Source organism: Garra rufa, chromosome 21 (assembly GCF_049309525.1).
Source record: "Garra rufa chromosome 21, GarRuf1.0, whole genome shotgun sequence".
NCBI lineage: Eukaryota > Metazoa > Chordata > Actinopteri > Cypriniformes > Cyprinidae > Garra > Garra rufa.
In genome coordinates this window covers 3,421,275-3,444,988 of record NC_133381.1, presented here as the reverse complement: position 1 = coordinate 3,444,988, position 23,714 = coordinate 3,421,275, and the positions used below count along the sequence as shown (strand labels likewise).

General features: G+C 29.6%; 1 protein-coding gene across 1 annotated transcript in view; it reads right to left on the bottom strand.

The window, feature by feature from the left end:
- Positions 1 to 1,654: 1,654 nt before the first annotated feature.
- LOC141296227 (1-phosphatidylinositol 4,5-bisphosphate phosphodiesterase beta-2-like) overlaps positions 1,655 to 23,714 on the bottom strand; it is a 49,079-nt gene continuing 27,019 nt past the window's right edge. The window contains exons 11-30 of the mRNA XM_073827500.1: positions 23,348 to 23,430; positions 23,154 to 23,238; positions 21,226 to 21,427; positions 21,013 to 21,077; positions 20,391 to 20,487; positions 18,076 to 18,160; positions 17,859 to 17,983; positions 17,577 to 17,728; positions 15,995 to 16,159; positions 15,816 to 15,915; positions 15,631 to 15,735; positions 15,494 to 15,549; positions 14,294 to 14,372; positions 13,842 to 14,207; positions 11,927 to 12,104; positions 11,531 to 11,654; positions 8,172 to 8,236; positions 7,518 to 7,538; positions 5,871 to 5,910; positions 1,655 to 1,771 (exon numbers count right to left, since the gene is read on the bottom strand). Of these exons, the coding sequence (XP_073683601.1) occupies positions 1,655 to 1,771; positions 5,871 to 5,910; positions 7,518 to 7,538; positions 8,172 to 8,236; positions 11,531 to 11,654; positions 11,927 to 12,104; positions 13,842 to 14,207; positions 14,294 to 14,372; positions 15,494 to 15,549; positions 15,631 to 15,735; positions 15,816 to 15,915; positions 15,995 to 16,159; positions 17,577 to 17,728; positions 17,859 to 17,983; positions 18,076 to 18,160; positions 20,391 to 20,487; positions 21,013 to 21,077; positions 21,226 to 21,427; positions 23,154 to 23,238; positions 23,348 to 23,430 (2,310 nt within the window). The remainder of the gene's footprint in view (positions 1,772 to 5,870; positions 5,911 to 7,517; positions 7,539 to 8,171; positions 8,237 to 11,530; positions 11,655 to 11,926; positions 12,105 to 13,841; positions 14,208 to 14,293; positions 14,373 to 15,493; positions 15,550 to 15,630; positions 15,736 to 15,815; positions 15,916 to 15,994; positions 16,160 to 17,576; positions 17,729 to 17,858; positions 17,984 to 18,075; positions 18,161 to 20,390; positions 20,488 to 21,012; positions 21,078 to 21,225; positions 21,428 to 23,153; positions 23,239 to 23,347; positions 23,431 to 23,714) is intronic.

Below are 23,714 nucleotides of genomic sequence, written 5' to 3'. Positions count from 1 at the left end.
ATGCTTTTAATAAAATCTGGTTGTGATAAAATCCCTTTTATGTAATTATAATAAAGTCTCTAAAACTTTGGATTTTAATGAAGTCTCTTCTGCTCACCTAGGGTGCATTTATTTGGTCAAAAAATACAGTAAAAACAGTGAAATTGTGAAATATTATTACAATAGCTGTTTTCTGTGTGAGTATATGTGAAAATCTAATTTATTTCTGTCATCAAAGCTGAATTTTCAGCATCATTACTCCAGGCTTCAGTGTCACATGATCCTTTAGAAGTTAGGGTTATCGTTTGTAAGATTATAAATGTCTTTATTAAAATAATTTCTTAAAAATAATATTTATTTAATTTTGCTATATGCTATTTATGATGTTATTATTAGTAAGTGTTTTTTATTTTATATTTTAAATGATGTATTTATATATATATATATATTTTTTTGTATTATTTATACATTTATTTATTTTAATGTAACTTATTATGCTTTAATCAATTATTACTGTTTTTATTTTTATTATTTTGTATTATTTCAATTTTTTTATTATTTATTAATTTTGCATATTTATGATTTAATCATTGATTTTAATTAATTATTACTTTTTCAAGTCAATGAAATGGAAAATTTACATTTTTTAACATTCTACAATTTGTGACAATTATTTGATCAATTTAATGCATCCTTGCTGAATAAAATGATTAATAAATGAAAACAGAAACTTTTCGCAACATTATACAATTTTTTTTGTCACTTTTAATCAATTTAATGCATCCCTGCGAAATACAATTATTTAAAAAAATAAATTATTTTAATTTGACATTTTTAGGATTTAATTATTGATCAGTAATTGCTTTTTTATGATTTATTTTTAATTTACTCATTTATTTTAATTCTACATTGTTATGAATGAATGAATGAATGAATGAATGAATGAATTATTAGTGGCTTATTTTGATCTCTTTTTTAAATTTATGTATTTATTTAAATCTAAAAAAATTATATATATATTTGTCAATTATTAATTGACTTTGAAAAGTGAAATGGAAATAGAAACTTTTCGCAACATTATAAATTTTTTTTGTCACTTTTAATCAATTAACTGCATCCCTGCTGAATATAATTATTTATTTAAAAAAAATCAATTATTTTAATTTAACATTTTTAGGATTTAATTATTGATCAGTAATTGCTTTTTTATGATTTTTTAATTGACTCATTTATTTTAATTCTACATTGTTATAAATAAATAAATTAATTAATTATTAGTGGCTTATTTTGATCTCTTTTTTATGTATTTATTTAAATCTAAATATATATATATATATATATATATATATATATATATATATATATATATATATATATATATATATATATATATTGTCAACTATTAATTGTCTTTGCAAATAAGTCAATGAAATGGAAATAGAAACCTTTTGCAACATTATACAATTTTTTGTCACTTATGATTGACTTATGATTTATTTTTAATTTACTAATTTCTTTTAATTCTACATTGTTGTGAATGAATGAATGAATGAATGAATGAATGAATGAATGAATGAATGAATTATTAGTGGCTTAATAATTGACTTTACAATGAAGTCAATGAAATGGAAATATAAATCTTTTTGCAACATTATACATTTTTTATCACTTTTGATCAATTTAACCTATTTACCTGACTGATGAGTTCTCTGATGCTGGCCAGCGTAGCAGCCTGTTTCTTCCTCAGACTCTGTTCCTGCGGTGAACCATCAGTGCTGCCGTTATCTGACGACTAAAAGAGTGTGATATTACATGCATTATCAGCACACACACGTGTTCAAAGCACGTCTGCCGAAATCACATGGTCACACCTTGACATAATGTGCGCTTACATACATGTGCAGGACATATGTAAAAATATGCATGCAACAGTATCTAAACTAAACACTTACTAATAATGAATTAAATCATAAAATGTAAAGATTAAAATAAATATTATTATATAAAAATATATAAAATATATAAAAAATATATTTATATATAAATATATAAAAAACTTACTAATATATAATTAAATCAAAAATGAAAAACACTTGAAATAAAACATTAAATCATAAAAATATAAAATTTAAATAAATCATTTAAAAATAAAAACAATTAAATGAAACACTAATAATTAATTAAGTCATTAAATTTAAATAAATAAATCATTTAAAATATTTTTTGAATAAAACTAATAATTAATTGAATAAATAATTAATTAAATCATACAAATGAAAATAAATAAATAAATAAATAAATAAATACATACATTTCCAAAAATAAAAAAATATCAAAACAAAACTTGCTAATAATGAATTAAATCAAAAATTGAAAAAATAAAATAAAAACAAAAACACTGGGAAAAAAAACACTATTAATTAAATCATAAAAATATAAAATTCGAATAAATCATTTTAAATTAAAAACAATTGAAATTAAACACTAATAATGAATTAAATCATAAAAATTTCAAATTAAAACAAATAAATACTTTTAAAATAAAACAAAAAATCGAATAAAACACTAATAATTAATTAATTCATTAATTCATACCAATTAAAATAAATAAATTTCCAAAAAAAAAAAAATCTAAATAAACCACTTGCTAATAATTAATTAAATCAAAAATAAAAAAATAAAATAAAATAAAAACACTGGAAATAAAACACTATTAATTAAATCATAAAAATATAAAATTCAAATAAATAATTTTAAAACAAACAAAAAAAACGAATAAAACACTAATAATTAATTAAATCATACAAATGAAAATAAATAAATAAATAAATAAATACATTTCCAAAAATAAAAAAATATCAAAACAAAACACTTGCTAATAATTAATTAAATCAAAAATTGAAAAAATCAAATCAAATCAAATCAAATCAAATCAAATCAAATCAAATCAAATCAAATCAAAAACACTGGAAATAAAACACCATTAATTAAATCATAAAAATATAAAATTCAAATAAATCATTAAAAAAAATCGAATAAAACACTAATAATTAATTAAATCATACCAATTAAAATAAATAAATAAACAAATTTCAAAATAAAAAAATATCAAAACAAAACACTTGCTAATAATTAATCAAATCAAAAATTGAAAAAAAATAAATAAAATTAAATAAAAAACACTGGAAATAAAACACTATTAATTAAATCATAAAAATATAAAATTCAAATAAATCATTTTAAAATAAAACAAAAAATCGAATAAAACACTAATAATTAATTAAATCATACCAATTAAAATAAAATAAAATCAAAAACACTGGAAAAAAAACACTATTAATTAAATCATAAAAATATAAAATTTAAATAAATCATTTTAAAACAAAAAAATTTAATAAAAAACTAATAATTAATTAAATTATACAAATTAAAATAAATAAATACATTTTCAAAAAATAAAAATAAAAAAAAATAAAAAACATTTGCTAACAATGAATTAAATCATAAAAATGTAAAATGTAAATAAATACGTACTTTTAAAATAAAAATGATCAAAATAAAACACTAATAATGAAAAATAAATAATATTACATGCATATTACATATTATCAGCACACACACGTGTTCAGACCACGTCTGCCAACATCACCTGGTCACAATGTGTGTTTAGCAGGACATATGTATAAATAGGCATGCAACAGTGTTAGACAGGTGCGTTGCATAGCTCTCCAGGTCATGTGCATGAGCATGTGTGTGTGTGTGTGTGTGTGTGTGTGTGTGTGTGTGAGTTTGAGTGTCAGCGAGACAGAAGAGGGTCCATGTGCAGCTATTGTTCGCATCACGTTGAGCTGACAGACTCCCACTCTCTGTGCAGCTGCTGAACATCTGACCAGACTTTCATTCACTTCTGAAGCTCAATTAATGTGGGAAACATCAACTTCTGTGACCTTTACACTTTTGTGCAGTTTGAGCTAAATAAAATTACTTGAGATTTTAGGTTAATATTTCAATAGCTGTTCACATGTTAACAATTCACTGATGTTAGTAATATGATGGTTACAGAACATGCAGGTGAATAAATAAAATATTTAATCAAACAAATAAAATAGTTAATCTTTTTAGTAAGTGTTTAGTTTATATTTTTTTAATTATTTTTTATTTATTTAATTTTAATTTTATTTTAAAATGATATATTTAATACAATTTTACTTGTTACTTAATTATTAGTGTTTTATTTTTTATCATTTTTATTTAAATGTATTTATTTACATTTCACATTTTTATGATTCATATCATAAGTTAGTGTTTTATTTAGTTAATTTTTATTTTTGAAAATGTATTTATTTATTTTAATTTGTATAATTTAATTAATTATTAGTGTTTTAATAAAAAAATTTGTTTTATTTTACAATTATTTATTAGTTTTAATTTGACATTTTCATGATTTAATTAATTATTAATGTTTCATTTAAATTGTTTTTACTTTAAAATTATTTATTTGAATTTGATGTTTTTATGATTTAATTAATAGTGTTTTATTTCCAGTGTTTTTGTTTTTATTTTATTTTTTATTTTCCATATTTTTTATTTAATAAATTGTTAGCAAGTGTTTTATTTTGATTGCTTTTATTTTTAAATTATTATTATTTATTTTATTTTTTACATTTTTATGATTTAATTTATTATTCGTAAGTGTTTAATTTAAATTGTTTTTATTTTACAATAATTTATTTGAATTTTATATTTTTATGATTTAATTAATAGTGTTTTATAGTGTTTTTGTGTTTTTTTTATTTTGATTTTTATGATTTAATTAATTATTAGTAAGTGTTTTATTTTGATTGTTTTTATTTTTAATTTAATATTAGTAATTTTAATCTTTACATTTTTATGATTTAATTCATTATTAGTAAGTGCTTAATTTAGATACTTTTGTATACATTAAGAAAAAATTATATTTATTTTCTTTTTATGATTTAATTATTCTTAGTAAGTGTTTTATTCAACTTTTAGTTTTGTTTTATTTTACAATTATTCATTTTACATCATTAATTCATAATTAATTATTAGTGTTTCAATTGTTTTTATTATAAAATTATTTATTTGAATATTATATATTTTTTTAATATAATTAATAGTGTTTTTTTCCAGTGTTTTTTTTTTTTCATTTTTATGATTTGATTGTTTTATTTTTAAATTAATATTATTTATTTTAAATCTTTACATTTTTAAGATTTAATTAATTATCAGTAAGTGTTTTATTTTAATTTACTTTTGTTTTATATTTTTATGATTTAATTATTAGTGATTTTTTTAGATTGTTTTTATTTCTAAATTAAATTATTATTAATATTATTATTATTTAAGGTTTAATCCTCTCTATACTATAAAAATAGCCAATTTTTTAATATATTCACTAATAATTGTCCATATTTAGGAACACAATGACGCATGAAGTGGAGCTTTTGCGTTTCCATATACTCACGTAGAGTATATTCTGAGTCTCTGGCTTTATAAATACATCTGTAAACACATTCTCGGTGATCTTTACGTCTTAAACTCTAATGACATTCTGTTCTGGCACTGGAGATGTGGAATTAATGGAGCGGTGAAAGAAACAGAGAAGTGAATGAATTTGGACGAGCCGCATGTGAACAGAAGTGAGTGAGTCATAATAACGCACATGTTTCCATCGTTCACCTGCTGTAAACATCATGAGAAAGAGAGAGAGACAGAATGAGCGAGAGAGCACATGTTAGTCTGTGTTTGTTAAAACTCAACCTAAACCATGGCTTTGTGTCGGACCGTCGTCATGGTTACGGCTCTCGTCTCAATTGCGCTTCTCATTCAATTGCAATCCGTCTATTTTTCCTGCGTTCGTGTGGTTTTACCTCATTGTCAAGCTGCTCCGTACTTTTGCATTTCTTCATTCTGAAATAGAGAAAAATGAGGATTTGTGCATTAAAACAAGAATAATTATGTTAAATGTTCACAAATGAGGTTTAATAAAGCTAATGTGCTTAAAAAACCCATTAAATTAAACAATACGCTATTGTACTACTAAAAGTTAAAATAGTTGAAATTAATACTTTTATAGAACACTGAAGACTGGAGTAATGATGCTAAAAATTCAACTTTGAGCACATGAATAAATTACATTTTACTACTGTTACTGTTTACTACTGTTGTTAGTTTTTTTTTTTAGTTTTTTTTTCTTTTCAAAAACATTTTTTTAAATATATTTATTTATTTGTTAATATTACCTTTTCGTTTTTATTATTTAATTAATTATTTAATTTTTTTTTTATATTTTTACATCTTTCAATTAAAAATTTATTTTATTTTATATTTTTATGATTTAATTAATATTGTTTTATTTCAATTTTTTTCATTTTTTGTATTTTTATTTAGTTATTTATTAGTGTTTTATTTTGATTTTATTTAATTAATTATTAGAAAGTTTTTAAAATATTTTTTATTTTACATCTTTTTTTTTAAATAAATACTTTATTTATTTTACATTTTTTTAAGATTTAACTAATTATTAATACGTTTTTATTTTGACTGATTTAAAATTCATTTTAATTTTACATTAATGATTTACATTAATTTATGATTGAATAAATGCATTGCTGCATTTACGATTTAATTAATTATTAGTAAGTGTTTTATGTTGATCGATTCAAAATCAATTGTAATTTTATATTTTTATTTTACATCAATTTGACATTTTTATGATCAAATAAATAAGCCCTAGTGACTTCTTTCAAAAACATTAAAAATATCAATTGTATGATTATTTACCTATTTTAATTTCACATTTTTATGATTTAGTTTACATTTTTATGATCCAAAAATTGCAGCCTTTGTGGGTATAATATGCACCTTTTTTATTAAAAAAAACCTGTAAAATGTATTTGTCATTTTTTCGATTTAATTAATTTTTAGTAAGTTTTTATTTTGAATTATTTAGAATTATTTGTTTTAGCTTAGAGTTTCACTTTAATTTCACATTAATTATAAAAAAAATAAAAAAGTATTGCCAATTTTATTATTGCCATTTAATTAATTATAAGTTTTCATTATGAATTATTTAAAAAAAATATTTTAGTTTTACATTTTCATTTACATTATTTTTTTCTGATTAAATAAATGCATTACATTACAAACATGACAAATATTATTTTTATTATTTATTTTAACGTTACATTTCTATGATTTAATTAATTACAAGTATGTTTGTTTTGACTGATTCAAAATCAATTATTTTAATTTTACATTTAACATTAATTTTTAGCTTTTTTATGATTTAAAAAATGAGCCCTGCCCAGGTGAACATAAGGGACTTATTTCAAAAACATAAAAATGTAATATAAATTATAAACGTATATTATCATATTTAAAATATAATATATTATATAATAAAATATACATTTATTATTATTTGATTAATTATTACTGTTTTGTTTTGATTGATTTAAAATTATTTATTTTAATTTGACATTTTTATGTCCAAAAACAATAAAAAATAAACTTACTTGTCTTTCTTCTTGGACTCACTGAAAAAAAAAAAAAAAAAAAAAGATTTATTTGTAATTAAATTGTGAGGGTGAGAGATACAATATCAAGAATATCCCATGCATTTTATTTTATTTATTTTATATTATATTATTATTATTTTTTTTTATTTAGTCTATTTTAGAAATATTTTAATCCCGTCATGCTAAATGATCTCACACAGCACTTATTCCTCAAATGAGCCTTTTTTTTTTTTCATTATGAGAAGCTAAAAGTGTAACAAAGCTACTAAAGCATTGCAAAGATCCAGATACTGAGTTTTGTAAACAGTAAACAGATGTGATCTGTGCTAATGGGGTTGAGCTGCTAACACAGTCCCACTCACGCTCACGGCGCTCAGTTACTTGCTGTTGCTCTCAGAACAATAATAATTAACCAAATAATTAACAAACAAACTGTGCTCCATGTAGAAAAGGTCATCGCCCCACTGGTTTGGTTAGACGTGAAACCTTGTTAGAAATCCCAAGGCAAAACACACTCACACACTGATGCATTAGCAGAATTAAAACACTCAACAGCTCGTAGCACTCCATGATTCATCTTACGCTTGTTCTTTCTTGCATTTTGTTTTGTATCAAAGGTCAAGTGAAACACACACAAACACAGACACACACCTGTTGAGGGCCTTGATCTCACTGCAGTGCTTCTCCGTGGCCATTTCCAGGAGTTTGGTCAAACGCTGTTACACAGGAAATACAGGACAGAACACAGGAAGTGTCACTTACACATATCAGAACACAACGCACCAGCTGGCCCTCGGAGCCGCTCAGAGATCTGCTGCGCTGCCACACAGAGGAAATGAATACAGGCACTTCCTGTCGCTTCCAAGAAAGGGTTATCTAGCTTTCTTGTCCAGCAGGTGAAAAGGTGCATCTGATCACCTAAGAATCTGTTCTGAGTGTTTTAGAGTGTTGCTATGCGGTTGCTAGGTTGTTTTGAGTGTTTTTAAGTGTTGCTATGAGGTTTCTGTGTTGTTCTGAGGGTCTTAGAAGGTTGCTATGCGGTTGCTAGAATATTCAGAGTACTTTAGAGTGTTGCTATGCGGTTGCTAGGTTGTTCTGAGGGTCTTAGAGTGTTGCTATGCGGTTGCTAGGTTGTTCTGAGGGTCTTAGAGTGTTGCTATGCGGTTGCTTGATTATCCCGAGTGTTTTAGAGTGTTGTTATGTCGTTGCTAGGTTATTCTGAGTTTTGCTATGCAGTTTCTGTGTTGTTCTAAGTGTTGCTATGCAATTTCTGTATTGTTCTGAGTGTTTTAGGGTGTTGCTATGTGGTTGCTAGGTTATTGCGAGTGTTTTAGGGTGTTGCTATGTGGTTGCTAGGTAATTCTGAGTGATTTAGAGTGTTGCTATACAGTTGCTAGATTATTCCAAGTGTTTTAGAGTGATGCTAGGTAATTTTGAATGCGTTTTAAAGTGTTGCTACGTGATTTCTGTGTTGTTCTAAGTGTTTAAGAGTGTTGCTATGCAGTTTCTATGTTGGTTGCATGTTAAGTGGTCTAGAGTTGCCATCCATTTATTTTGTGTTGTTCAGAGTGTTTTATAGTGTTGCTAGGTGGTTGCTAGGTTATTGCGAGTGTTTTAGAGTGTTGCTATACAGTTGCTAGATTATTCCATATCAGAACACTCGGACATCTACTGCGCTGCCACACAGAGGAAGTGAATACAGGCTCTTCCTGTCACTTCCAAAAATAAATATCTAGCTTTGGATTCCAGCAGGTAAAAAAGGTGCATCTGATCACTTAAGAATATAACACACATGTTTTTTGAGTGTTGCAATGCGGTTGCTAGGTTATTTTGAGTGTCTTAAGTTGTTTGAGTGGTTTTAGACTGTTGCTATGCAATTGCTTGGTTCTGAGTGGTTTGAAGTGTTTCCACATTCTTCTATTATGTTCTCAATGTTTCAGAATGTTGCTAACTTGTTCTGAGTATTGTTGAGTGTTAGTATGTGGTTTTAGAGAGTTGCTATGCAGCTCATACATTGTTCTGAATGTTGCTATACAGTTGCTAGGTTATTCTGGGTGTTTTGATGTGTTGCTATGCAGTTTCTGTGTTGTTTTGAGTGTTGCTAAGCGGTTGCTTGGTTAATCTGGGTGTTTTGATATGTTGCTATGCAGTTTCTGTATTGTTTTGAGTGTTGCTATGCAGTTGCTAGGTTATTTTGAGTGTTTTTAAAGTGTTGCTATGTGATCTCTGTGTTGTTTTGAGTGTTTTAGAGTGTTGCTATGCAGTTGCTAGGTTTTTTGAGTGTTTTTAAGTGTTGCTATGTGGTTTCTTTGTTGTTCTGTGTTGTTCTGAGTGTTGCTATGCTGTTGCTTGGTTATTCTGGGTGTTTTGAGTGTTGCTAGGCAGTTCGTAGGTTATTTTGAATGTTTTTACAGTGTTGCTATGCAGTTTCTATGTTGTTCTGAGTGTTCTGGGTGTTTTGATGTGTTGTTATGCAGTTTCTGTGTTGTTCTGAGAGAGTTCTTCTGAGTATTTAAGAGTGTTGCTATGCGGTTGCTAGGTTATTTTAAGTTTTGCTATGCGGTTTCTGTGTTGTTCTGAGGGTTTTAGAGTGTTGCTATGCGGTTGCTAGATTATTTTAAGTGTTGCTATGCGGTTTCTGTGTTGTTCTGAGGGTTTTAGAGTGTTTTTACAGTGTTGCTATGTAGTTCCAGTTGCTAGGTTATTCTATGTGGTTGCTAGGCTATTGCGAGTGTTTTAGAGGGTTGCTATGTGGTTGCTAGGTTATTCTGAGTGTTTAGAGTGTTGCTATACAGTTGCTAGATTATTCTGAGTGTTTAGAGTGTTGCTATGCATTTGCTAGGTTACTCTGAGTATTTTAGAGTGTTGCTATGCAGTTGCTAGGTTATTCTGAGTGTTTTGTGCGATTTATGTGTTTCTGTGTGATTTCTATGTTGTTTTAAGTGTTGCTATGCTGTTGTTATGCAGTGTCTAGGTTATTTTTTAGTTTTTTCCCCCAAGTGTTTCTATGTGGTTTTTAGGTTGTTTTGAGTGTTTTAGATTGTTGCTATGTGGTTTCTACGTTGTTATGAGTGTTTCTATGCAGTTGCTAGGTTATGCAATTGCTAGTTTATTGTGAGTTTTTTTCTCTATGTGGTTATTCTGTGTTTTGATGTTTTGCTATACAGTTTCTGTGTTGATCCGAGTATTTTAGAGTTGTTCTGAGTGTTTTAGAGCGTTACTGTGCAGTTACTATTTTCTGAGTGTTTTTTTTTTAGGTTGTTCCTAGGGTGTATTGGTATGTGGTTCCTAGAGTGTCTCCTAACAAGACACATGATTTGAGGAATCACTCATGTCCGGAGCACAAACACCCACACTGAACTTTAATACTTAGTGTTGGAGGTTTCCTCAAATCACAGGAGCACTAGTACCAGATCATGATTGATTAAATATAAGCAGCAGGCTTTTGTCTTTTCTCAAAGCCCGAGCACAGATCCATTCAGAGGTGACTGCAGTTGATATGAGTGTAAGAGGGTGTTTTGTGGGTCCGGTCTGGTTTACTCTTCCAGTACGGGACATGATTGACCCCTGATCTATGCAGATCAACTGACTACACAGAGCAGCAGAGTGCTGATGGCTAATCAATACCTGAGAGAGTCCTGGCTCATGGCCAGCAGGAACAGTGCAGACTGTAAAGACGTTTAGCTCATTTAAATGCTCAGAATGGCCAAAATCAAACAGGAATTCTAAATAAATAAATGACTAATTAAAATGCTCATCATGGCTGAAATCAATGAAAGGTTTACAGATTTACAGTATGTCTACTATGTGGATGATGTATGATTCCTGAGCAGATTTATTTGCATGTACAGCAAAAATATTCACTGATGGCTGTTGAATTAGAGTTCAGGCTCGGCTGGAGTTCTGACAGCGTGATTTAGGTCACAGTCTCACAGTGTGATTTTTAAAACACCTCATCAATTCTGTCAATCATTAACTAGACTGTACAGAAATAATGTCTGTGTTTGTACCTCAGTGTTGTTTTGTTCTTTCTTCTTCTTGATTTGATCGTGTTGCTCCACCAGCAGCGCCCTGAGCTCCGACTTCAGCTTCTGTTTGAGTTCATTCATCTGATCACTTGGATCATCTCCAGACCTGGACAATCGCATGGAAACAAACACAATCAACCTGTTTCACATGAAGAGCACCAAAGATCTAGGACAGAAACAGCTGATAACCAGTTTTCTATTGTTAACTAAAACTGAAATAAAAAATGTAATCTAAAAAGTAATTTAAAAAATAAAAATGACAAAAGCACAATATAAAAGTAAATTGTAAAAATATATGAGTTTAAAAAAACAAAAATAAAAGATGCAATAGTATAAAATAACACTGCCTATAAGCAAGTGTTTTCGCTCTGCATTTACTTCTTGCCCGTGTTCTTCTTCTTCAGGGCTTTGAACTGGTCGCTGTATTTCTGAATCAGCTCTTCTCGTTTCTTCTGAAACTTCTTCTCCATGTCTTTCATGTCTTTCTCCTGTTTCTTAGAGACTTTCTGGAAGTTCTTGTGCTGCTGCAGTTCATCACAGGTCACAGTGGTGGGATCTGGAAATAAACCCGGTGAAGTGAATACAGCCAATAATAGATGTTAATCAGACTAAATTCTCATTACTACGTTTATTTATTTGTTAACACCATGCCAGCTCATTTCGGTATTTTCATGTAAAATAGAAACTAAATAAGGCCCATTTTCTTAGAAATTGGGTGTGGGAGCAAAATGGATTGTTTAAAAATAAATATTGCATTTGATAATTATACAGACAGCAATTACCAGGGTTCAAGTGCTTTAAGGCTTTTAAGCATATATGAAAAAATACATTATTTAGCAAGCCTGTAACCACCTAAATCAATGAATTAAAAAAGCGTTTTTGGCAAATCCCGATAATTTACCATAGAAATATTATGGATTTTTTTTTTTACATTTTATGACTGTTACAGCATCAGCTGTGGTCCAATCTCCTTCAAACGTTGCGTGCTTGTTTAGAACCACCTGTCGCATGTGCTCACAAGGTTTCGTGATGTTTTGAGTTTTCATTTAGGCTTTATAGGATTTGGGGTAAATTTGGACAGGCCCCTTTTCTAAACAACCCCGTCATAACTTCCCAAAGGATAAATTTTTTTTTTTTATATATATATATATAATTATTGACCTAGAGAGAACTAGAGAATAGTAGTTTTTTCCAGATTGAGTGAAAAACCTAGGACTAGTTCGCAAAAGTATGTTTTTTACATCATCTCAATCCCCTTTGCAACGTTGAGTCGAAAGTTAAACTTTTTTTGATATTTATTGATATTTGCTCTCCAGAGAATCTTTCTGCACTGGTTTGGTTCAGATCGGGGGAAAAACCTAGGACTAGTTCGCAAAAGTAGTTTTTTTATATGTTCTTAATCATTTAACAACAATTTGATTGACAGCAGTGGTTCTAGAGGCAAAGTTTTGGTGTCCTATTGCGACGGTGAGGTCGAAAGTTAAACTTTTTTTGATAATTATTGATATTCGCTCTCCAGAGAATCTTTCTGCACTGGTTTGGTTTCGAACAGACAAAAAACCTAGGATTAAATTGCAAAAGCAGTTTTTTTTTAATATCTTTTTAATCATTTAACAACAATTTGATTGACAGCAGTGGTTCTAGGGGCAAAATTTTGGTGTCCCATTGCAACGGTGAGTCGAAAGTTAAACTTTTTTTGATAATTATTGATATTTGCTCTACAGAGAAGCTTTCTTCACTGGTTTGGTTCAGATCGGCAAAAAACCTAGGACTTGTTTGCAAAAGCAGGTTTTGCAAAAAAATCTAAAATAGCCTACCCTAAAATTTTGCCAAGCTCACAATTAAATCTGAGGTATGCATTTTTTCTGGGGTGAGCCAAGGATTCCATTGATATAAGACACTTGAGTCTGTGACTGAGAGTTTAAGGAGTTATGAGCGATTTCGTACTTTTGATCGTTGTAGCGCCACCGTCAGGCCGATTGGGGCGAGCCTTGGTGGCTTTGTTCGTGGTGTGAATACTACCATCCCTCCAAGATTCAAGTCTGTACGACTTACGGTTTGGTCTGCACGACCATTTTTAAGTAGAGATTGCTGATCCTTGGTCGTTCTAACAATTACATTAGGGTTTCAGAGCTACCTGAACCCCTAATTATTTGGTTTAGTTGTAGTGACTACTGAATTTTGGTGGTTACTATGGTAATATCTAAACTAATGTAACAATAAATGTAACAAGTCAGTGTGATAATGTCACAATGTATCATGTAAATCGAGTCATGTGACACATGCAGCTTACCTGATGGATCAGATGGGGTTTCCTCAGTGGATTCTTTAGTTTCAGTGACGACAGCATCTGCAGCTGCAGCAGGTTCTGGAGTTTCTTCTAATTTAGTTTCAGGTTCTGGTTCAGTTTTTTCCTCTGGTTTTGGTTCGGGTTCTGGCTCTGGCTGTGGTTCAGGTTCTGTTTTCTCCTCTGGTTTGGGTTCAGGTTCTGTTTTCTCCTCTGGTTTGGGTTCAGGTTCTGTTTTTTCCTCTGGTTTGGGTTCAGGCTCTGGTGTTTCCTCTGGTTTGGGTGATTCTGGAGCCTGTTCAGCCGGAGGTGCAGCGTCGCCCTCTGCTGGAGCCTCTGATGCAGCTGGAGCTTCTTCTGCAGCTTTCGGTTCTTAAAATACAGACAGATATAATTTATCCATTTCAAATATATAAATATGACAAATCAGTACAGTTCATCATGTGTGCATTATTTACCTGCGGCAGGTGCAGGAGTGGCCGCCGCCTGAGCGCCGTCAGCGAGAGGTAACTCATACTCACAAACGTATGTTGAACTCTGCAACCAACAGTGAGATCTGTGTGAGATGTGCTTTTTCATATTTTAGCATTTATAAAAGCTATAAATGATACAGTTTTGCATGTACATGTAGATGCAATGTACAGAAATCCAGGTTACTAAGCAGAGGGCCTTCTGTATATTTAGTGTTTTGCATTAATGACTATCACACCTATTACATAGCACAGTTATGAAGGAAATTCAGTCAATTTTCTTTTTGGTTAGCATTAGTTAAAATATTATCTGTTGTTGTGCTTTTATCATTTTTATTAGTTTTTTAATTATTACTTTAGTACTCGGTTATTTAAGGTAAACTAAATGAAAATTAAAAAAAAATGTCTTGGCAACAAGCTGAAATAAAATTAAGTTTTTTAATATTTTATTTTAATTAACTTTTTTAAACAATGAACTTCTTTTCAAATAATTATTTATAAATATAATTATAAATTATTGTTTTTATTAATTTTAGGTTTTTTAATATTTTTTATTTATTTCAAACAACAAATATTTTCATTTCTTTTCATGTTTTAGTTTAAAAAAACTAACTTTTTTATTTTTATATATGTATATTTTTTATTTTATATATTTTTATTTTATATCTAAGTTTATATCAAATGACAAAGATTTAAATTGTTATGTTTCAGTTCTATACCCTAACCTTTTACTTTTATTGTTTTATTAGTTTTTATATATATACTGTATATATATATATATATATATATATATATATATATATATATATATATATATATATATATATATTTTTTTTTTTTTATTAGTTAGTTTTTAATTTTATATTTCTTTTTTTCATTTTAAATTGTATTAAAATGTTAGTAATTTTGTTGTGTTTTAAATATGTTTCTTTAAATAGGTCTTTCTTTAAATATGTCTATTTTATTTCAGTTTTAGTTAATTTAGGACATTAATTTAAACTAAGATCAAGCTAAAATAAAATAAGTTTTTTAGCTACTATAATAACCCTGGTAGCTATTTTATATTCTCGTTTTTCATAGTAGACCCTCCATGTTTGTACTGTCCATTGCAGATCAATTCAAAGAAACAGCTTGACTCAATAGTGCACTTGAACTTGCGTCTATTGTTATCTGTGCATTTAATTCTACCTCAGTCTTCGGTGGCTTTGAAGTCTTCACTGGATTGAAAAGTGCATCCGAGAAATCTACCAGAAACACAATCATGGAGTGGTTATTTGATGTTGCATTTAATAAAAGCATCTTAATGTAGGTTTGTAGGTCTGTACCGGCGAACGCAGCAGGGATGTAATCCTTCACCTCGATGTGCACAAATATAGACGGCAGCGTGAGCGGCATGTTGCTCTCGCTGCGCAGACAGATATGCTGAAAACCTGCAAACAATAACAACATTTGACAAACTCATTCTGTTCCACCAAAACCCCCAGAAGAAATTCATATGTGGTCATCTCACCTGTCTGGAGAGCATCCAAAGGGATGATTCGGTGACCTAAGAACTTTCCGCCCTCTTCCTGAACCACGAGTCTGAGGTAGGCCATCTCTGGCAGCAAGATCTGCTCAACATCACACAGACATTCAGCATTTGAGCAGCTCAAACACATCATGAATGATAAGAGAGCCGTGGGATCTGACCTTCTCGAAGACGAAAGGCTCCTCGTTCCACTCGGGGTTGATGGCGTTGGGTGTTGTGGTCCATTTAGTGCGAAATTTGCGTTTGGGGTCTTTGGGCAAACCGATGAGCTCAACCTCTACTCCAGTTTTCACGCTCTTTTCCGACAGGAACTGACCGGAGTAAATCTGAACACAGAATACAATTCCCATTTACAGTTCAAAAACGATTCGTTAAAATGAGACATTCAAAAGATAACTATGAGATTGATAGTGAAAAGATTGATCATAATGGATTTGAATCAATACAAGACATATAAAAGCACAGTTATGAATATTTAACTGATTGTCTTGATTAGTCAGTTTTCTTTTTAGTTTTAATTAGTTTAAATTTGAGCTATTTAGTCGTGTTTTTTGATCATTTTTTATTCATCTTTATACTATTATTGTAGTATTTTAGTTATTTAACTTAAACTAAATTAAAGGTTTTATAATATTTTATTTCAGTTAACATTTATTTTATTTCAAATAACGCACTTTTAATTGTTTTTCAAATAATGAAAAAATATTTGAAATTATTGTTTTTTATAAATTTAATTTTAAGTTACTTTTTTTTCAAATAACATATTTTAATATTTTAGTTTTAAAACTAAACCCTGGTGTATTATCCTTTTTTATTATTATTTTTAATTAGTTTTTACTTTCATATTTCTTTTTTATTTTTATTTTAAATTGAAATTTTTTGTAATTTTGTTCTGATTTTTATTAGTTTTAGTTTTCTTTAAATATGTCTATGTCGTTTTTAAATGTTTATTTAAATGTCTTTCTTTGAATATGTCTATTTTTTCAGTTTTAGTTAAATGTTTAGTTTAGGAAATTGATTGATCAGTTTTCTTTTTAGTTTTTATTAGTTCAAATTGTAGCTATTTAGTTGTGTTTTTTATCATTTTTATTTGTCTTTTATATTATCATAGTAATTTAGTTAAGTTAAACTAAATGAAAGTTTTTTTATATTTTAATTCAGTTAACATTTATTTTATTTCAAATAATGAACTTTTTTATTGTATTTCAAATAATGAATTTTTTATCAATTTAATTTTAAGTTACTTTTTTTTTTTCAAATAACATATTTTAATATTTTGGTTTTAAAGCTATACCCTGGTGTATTATGCTTTTAATTGTTATTTTTAGTTAGTTTTTACCTTTCTGTTTCTTTTTTTTTTGTTTCATTTTAAATTGTGTGAAAATGTAAAAATAATAATAATAATAATAATAATAATAATAATAATAATGATAAAATAAATAAATAAACAAGGACATTTTTAGGATTTCCCCAAACATGATTTGGGAATAAAAAAAATCTAACTGTGTTTTTTCTGATAAAAGTTATGATTGTGAACAATTTTCAGTTTTGCTGTGTGAAGTTGCATAATTTGGCCAAAAGGTTTTTTTTATATTTTATTTTATTTTATTTCAGTTACGTTTATTTCAAATAATTTTTTTTTATTATTTTAGTTTTAAATAAAATTATAATAAAATTATATTGAGATCTTATTATACTTTTTTTATTATTAGTTTTTACATTTCCTGTTTTCATTTCATTTACCTTTATGGTGAGAGTGCTGGCGATAATGGTGTCAATCCTGTCAGTGAAGGGATCAAACTTCTTGTCGCTGCGACGGAGAACGTCGTGTTTGAGGATGTAACCCGTCCTGCCGTTAAACTCAAACAGAGCCATGTTCAGCTGCATGGGGAAATCTACGGCATAAAATACAGATTATACGATTAAACCACAGACACTGTGACAGGCAATCTTGCTTCAGAAAAAGACTTGTCTTTAACAACATAAACAGCCACTGAGTGATTTAACTCAGCACAAGCGTCTCACCCATAGTCTGGTAGTTGAGCGCCACAAACTGGCAGCCAGCGGTCCAGAAGGGCTGCGGACTGTAGTTTGATGAGTCCACTCGGGTTCCTTTAGGGTAGATACGACTCATCTGCCTCTTATTATATCTACAGTCAATAGTATAGGAAAGCACTGACCCCGAAACACCAGAAATCACAGCTAAATATAATTGAAAGTAAATGTCAGAAGCAAAGGATACTCCACCCAGTCCACAGCGTTCTTAGCGATCAAACTCTCTCCTTTGGTTTCCACGAAGGAAGAGATGACAAAACTCTTGTTTTTTTCTGTATTTGGACAGAATCAAATAGTGAAAACACATCAATATGAAACACTTAGAAAGACGTTTAGAGATTTGTCAGCATCGTGAAAGCATTATGGGACAAAAGACAAAAACAACAGATCCAATTACTATGCAACACATTTTCATGTCTTACAAAAAAAAAAAAAAAAAAAAAAAAAACTCAAAATAGCTAAGTTTCACATTAACAAAAATCTGGCTCTAAACTTCTCTTTATTCAAAGTTTATCTAGTACATGGAAACTATCTTAACCTCTGTTCATCCAAAAAAAAAAAAAGAACTGTATGTCTTTCATCCAATTTTTTGTTTTGTTAACCTGGCAACACATCCCTTATTTAAAAAAAAAACAACTCTCCGAACTCCAAATCCTGATCTGAATCAAATGATTTGCGAACCTCTACCAAAGTCCTGATTTGAATCAATTGATTCACAAACCCACTCCAAAGTCCTGATCTACATCAAATAATTTGTGAACCCTCTCCAAATTCCCAATCTGAATCAAATGATTTGCAAACCCTCACCAAAGTCTCGATCTGAATCAAATGATTCATGACCCACTCCAAAATCCTAATCTGAAACAAATGATTCATGACCCACTCCAAAGTCCTAATCTGAATCAAATGATTCATGACCCACTCCAAAATCCTAATCTGAATCAAATGATTCATGACTCGCTCCGAATTCGCAAACCCCCGCTGAAACCCTGATCTGAATCAAATGATTTACGACCCGCTCCGAAGTTCAAATCTGAATCAAATGATTCGCAAACCCTCAACGAAGTCCCGATTTAAATGATTCAAATGATTTTCAAACCCTCACTGAAGTCTCGATCTGAATCAAATGATTCATGACCCACTCCAAAGTCCCGATCTGAATCAAATGATTTGCAAATCCCCACTGAAGTCTCGATCTGAATCAAATGATTCATGACCCACTCCAAAATCCTAATCTGAATCAAATGATTTACGACCCGCTCCGAAGTTCAAATCTGAATCAAATGATTTGCAAACCCTCAACGAAGTCCCGATTTAAATGATTCAAGTGATTTTCAAACCCTCACTGAAGTCTCGATCTGAATCAAATGATTCATGACCCACTCCAAAATCCTAATCTGAATCAAATGATTCATGACCCACTCCAAAGTCCTAATCTGAATCAAATGATTCATGACCCACTCCAAAATCCTAATCTGAATCAAATGATTCATGACTCGCTCCGAATTCGCAAACCCCCGCTGAAACCCTGATCTGAATCAAATGATTTACGACCCGCTCCGAAGTTCAAATCTGAATCAAATGATTCGCAAACCCTCAACGAAGTCCCGATTTAAATGATTCAAATGATTTTCAAACCCTCACTGAAGTCTCGATCTGAATCAAATGATTCATGACCCACTCCAAAGTCCCGATCTGAATCAAATGATTTGCAAATCCCCACTGAAGTCTCGATCTGAATCAAATGATTCATGACCCACTCCAAAATCCTAATCTGAATCAAATGATTTACGACCCGCTCCGAAGTTCAAATCTGAATCAAATGATTCGCAAACCCTCAACGAAGTCCCGATTTAAATGATTCAAATGATTTTCAAACCCTCACTGAAGTCTCGATCTGAATCAAATGATTCACGACACACTCCAAAGTCCCGATCTGAATCAAATGATTTGCAAACCCCCACTGAAGTCTCGATCTGAATCAAATGATTCATGACCCTCTCCAAAGTCCCAATCTGAATCAAATGATTCGCAACTCGCAAACCCCCGCTGAAACCCTGATCTGAGTCAAATGATTTACGACCCGCTCCGAAGTTCAAATCTGAATCAAATGATTCGCAAACCCTCAACGAAGTCCCGATTTAAATGATTCAAATGATTTTCAAACCCTCACTGAAGTCCCGATCTGAATCAAATGATTCATGACCCGCTCCGAAGTCCAAATCTGAATCAAAGGATTCGCAAACCCTCGCCGAAGTCTCGATTTAAATCAAATGATTTGCGAACCTGCTCCGAAGTCCGGATCTGAATTAAATGATTCACGAACACCCTCAGAAGGTCTGATCTGAATCAAATGATTCGCAATCCGTGCTCCGAAGTCCCAACCTGATTCACAATCCTATTCTAAAGTCTGATTTGCAATCCATAGTCCCAATCTAAATCAAATGTTTTGCGGTCCAATTGGAGCAAATGATGTTTACAGAAAATCTGGTCTGAACTCACTGGCTGCGTTCTCGAACGAGATGAATTTGTTGGGCTGTACGTAGTTGACCAAAGCTGACATCTCTTCATAGGCAGTTACTTCCTGTCCAGCAGTTCCCTGAGAGGAAATGACAAATAACAGAGACTCAACAGATGTTGATTAAAAAAAAAAATCGCTATACTTTATTTAGCAAACAATTACTTCAAAAATCAACAGAATATCTTTACTGCATGGCCAGTTTCACTGCAGCACACACTACTCTTTAAAAAATATGTTTTTTTTAAAGAAAATAATACTTTTATTCAGCAATGATGCATTAGAATTGATTCAAAGTGCCAGTAAATGAATTTATGATGCTACAGAAGGTTTCTATTTCAAATATTTGCTGTTCTTTTGAACTTTCTATTCATCAAAGATTATAAAAAAATATTATATTAAATTGTAATAATATTTCACAATATTACTGTGTATTTTGATCAATAAATGCAGCCTTGATGAGCAGAAGAGACTTCTTTTGGTTTTAAAATGTGCAGTTTTGAATTTCTGGGATTTGAATGTTTAATCTTATTATTACTAGCCTCAAAAGTCCCTGAAAAGAGGCCAGAAGTTACAAGTATGTACTATCTACTATATCTACTTCACCTCATCAGAGTTCTTCATCTTCTCTTCGTCCTGTTCATCATGGTCATCATGTTCTTCACGGTCATCTGTATCAGTTAAACACAACATACTGATATTCTCTGTCTTTTGTACCACAAATTCAAACACTGAACAGAAACAGTCCACTGACACTGAATGCTAGTTTGAGGACTAGTTTATAGATGAACTGACCAGTTGCATGCGGTGGTTCTGTGCCCTCTGGGTTTGCTGGAGCGGGTTGGTTTGGATCGGCGGGTTGGCTGGACTCAGAATCCTCCGTAGGTCCGTTTGTTTGTTCTGGTCCAGGTGCTTTCTTGGCCGGTTCTGGTTTGCTGGGAGGTGCGCTGCTTTTCTTATTCTTGATCAGTATTTTTCCCATCAGCTCAGATGGACTCGGCACTGGGTGACCCGGTTTGAGCTGAAAACCAAAACCGCAGAAGATTATATTAGATATTACTGCAAACAGCTCATAATGTACGTTTATAAAACAGTTGAGGTCAAAAGTCTACATCCCCCTTTCAGAATCTGCAAAATGTTAATTACCAGAATAAGAGGGATCATAGAAAAAGCATTAGTGCTGACCTGAATAGGATATTTCACATATAATATGTTTACATATAGTCCTCAAGAGAAAATAATAGCTGAATTTATCAAAATGACCCCGTTCAAAAAGTTTACATTCCCTTGATTCTCAATACTGTGTTGTTAACTGTATGATGCACAGCTGTGTTTTTTTGTTTGTTGTAGTGATAGTTGTTCATGAGCACCTTGTTTGTCCTGTTAGTTCTTCAGAAAAATCTTTCAGGTCCCACAGATTCTTTGGTTTTCCAGCATTTTTGTGTATTTGAACCCTTTCCAACAATGACTGTATGATTTTGAGATCCATCTTTTCACACTGAGGACAACTGAGGGACTCATATGCAACTAGTACAGAAGGTTCAAATGCTTTTAGTTTATATTTTTCATTTTTATTTTAATTGTGAAATAAGATACATATAGTTATTTTTATAATTTTTAATTTTAATTTCAATTTTTTTTGTTGTGAACTTTTGTATATATATTTTGAAATAGTTTTTATTTTTATATATTCCATTTTTATTTTAATTTCAGTTTAAGTTTTACTAAATTGGTTGTGTCATTTTTAGTTATGGTTTTTTAAATGTCTGCATAATTTATTTTAATATTAAACATGTATATTATACTACAGTTTTATTAATATTTTGAACTAGTTTTATATTTAAATTTTTCATTTTTATTTGAATTTTGAAATAAGACAGATTGTATTAAAATTGCAGTAGATCAAGACAATAAATGTAAGAAAAATAATGTTAATGTAAGATATATTAGAAACTTAAAAATACAAAAAACTAGAAACTTAAATAAAATAGGTTTAAGTATTAAAATTACACAAATAAAATTAAACCTACATAAATGTACATTTTTAAAAAAATCATCAAAAACTGACAAAATCACATAAAAACCAAACAACAAAAAATGTAATAAAAAATAAAACAGAAAACAATAAAAGCTTGTTCAAATTAGTAATTTTAATTATACTAAAATATCATTGCATCTCAGATAAATTCATCTTACATGTTTTGATATTTGTCATTAGTTATGTTTTTATTAATATGTCGAACTGTTATTATTTTTTAGATATTCCATTGTTATTTTAATTTCAGTTTGTTTTTTGTTTTATTAATATTATATTAATATAATATAATATATTATAGTTTAGTTTTTTTTGTTTTAATATTTAAATTTTCTATTTTAGTTTTATTTAGGAATAAGACACATTTTCTTAAAATTGCATTTGATATTATTATTTGAATAATTCTAATATAATTTAGTGATGTCTCTGCTTAATCATTCAGGTAACAACACAGTATTAAGAATCAAATGTATGTAAACTTTTAAACAGGGTAATTTTAATAAATTCAACTATTATCTTCACTTGTGTAAACATCTTTTATGTAAAATATCGTATTCAGGTCAGCACTAAATAAACAATAACATGCATTTTGTATGATCCCTCTTATTTTGGTCAAATAATTAACATTTGGCAGATTCTGAAAGGGGGATGTAAACTTTTGACCTCAACTGTGTAAGTTTGTTAACACATCCGTCTCCACATCTGAACTCACAGGATATTTGTCCAGTATGTCGACGAGCAGAGCGTCTCCAAAGATTGTCCTGCAGTAGCTGGCCATTTTCTCCTGCTGCTTCACTCTGAAATTAACACATGAGCCCATTCATATTACATCAGAAATATCACAGCATCAAACCTGGCGTACAAGAAGCAAAAAGTCATTTGCCAATTAAATATCATGTGTCTTACGAATCAACGTGGTTCTCAAATGACAGGACGACAGGGTACTTGGACGTTTTGAAGGCACTCTCAGCGATCGCTTCAATCACATCCTGTCATAAAGAAAGAACTATTTTTACATTTTTTTTTTACCTTTGTGAAAAAGGAAGTAAACTTAATCATACTGAATGTGCACTTAAGTTTACCTCAAATCATAAAAGTAGGTTTAAAAAAAACCTGTAGAATATTAATGAAATCGAAGGCCATTAAATTGCGCTTTAGATTATTTTGAAGTAAATTATTGCTTTAATGCTTTTGATTTCAATATAATTTAATAATTTAAAATGTTTAAATTAACACTAAACAGGAATAATAAATGCTTCCGCAGTCATTTTCA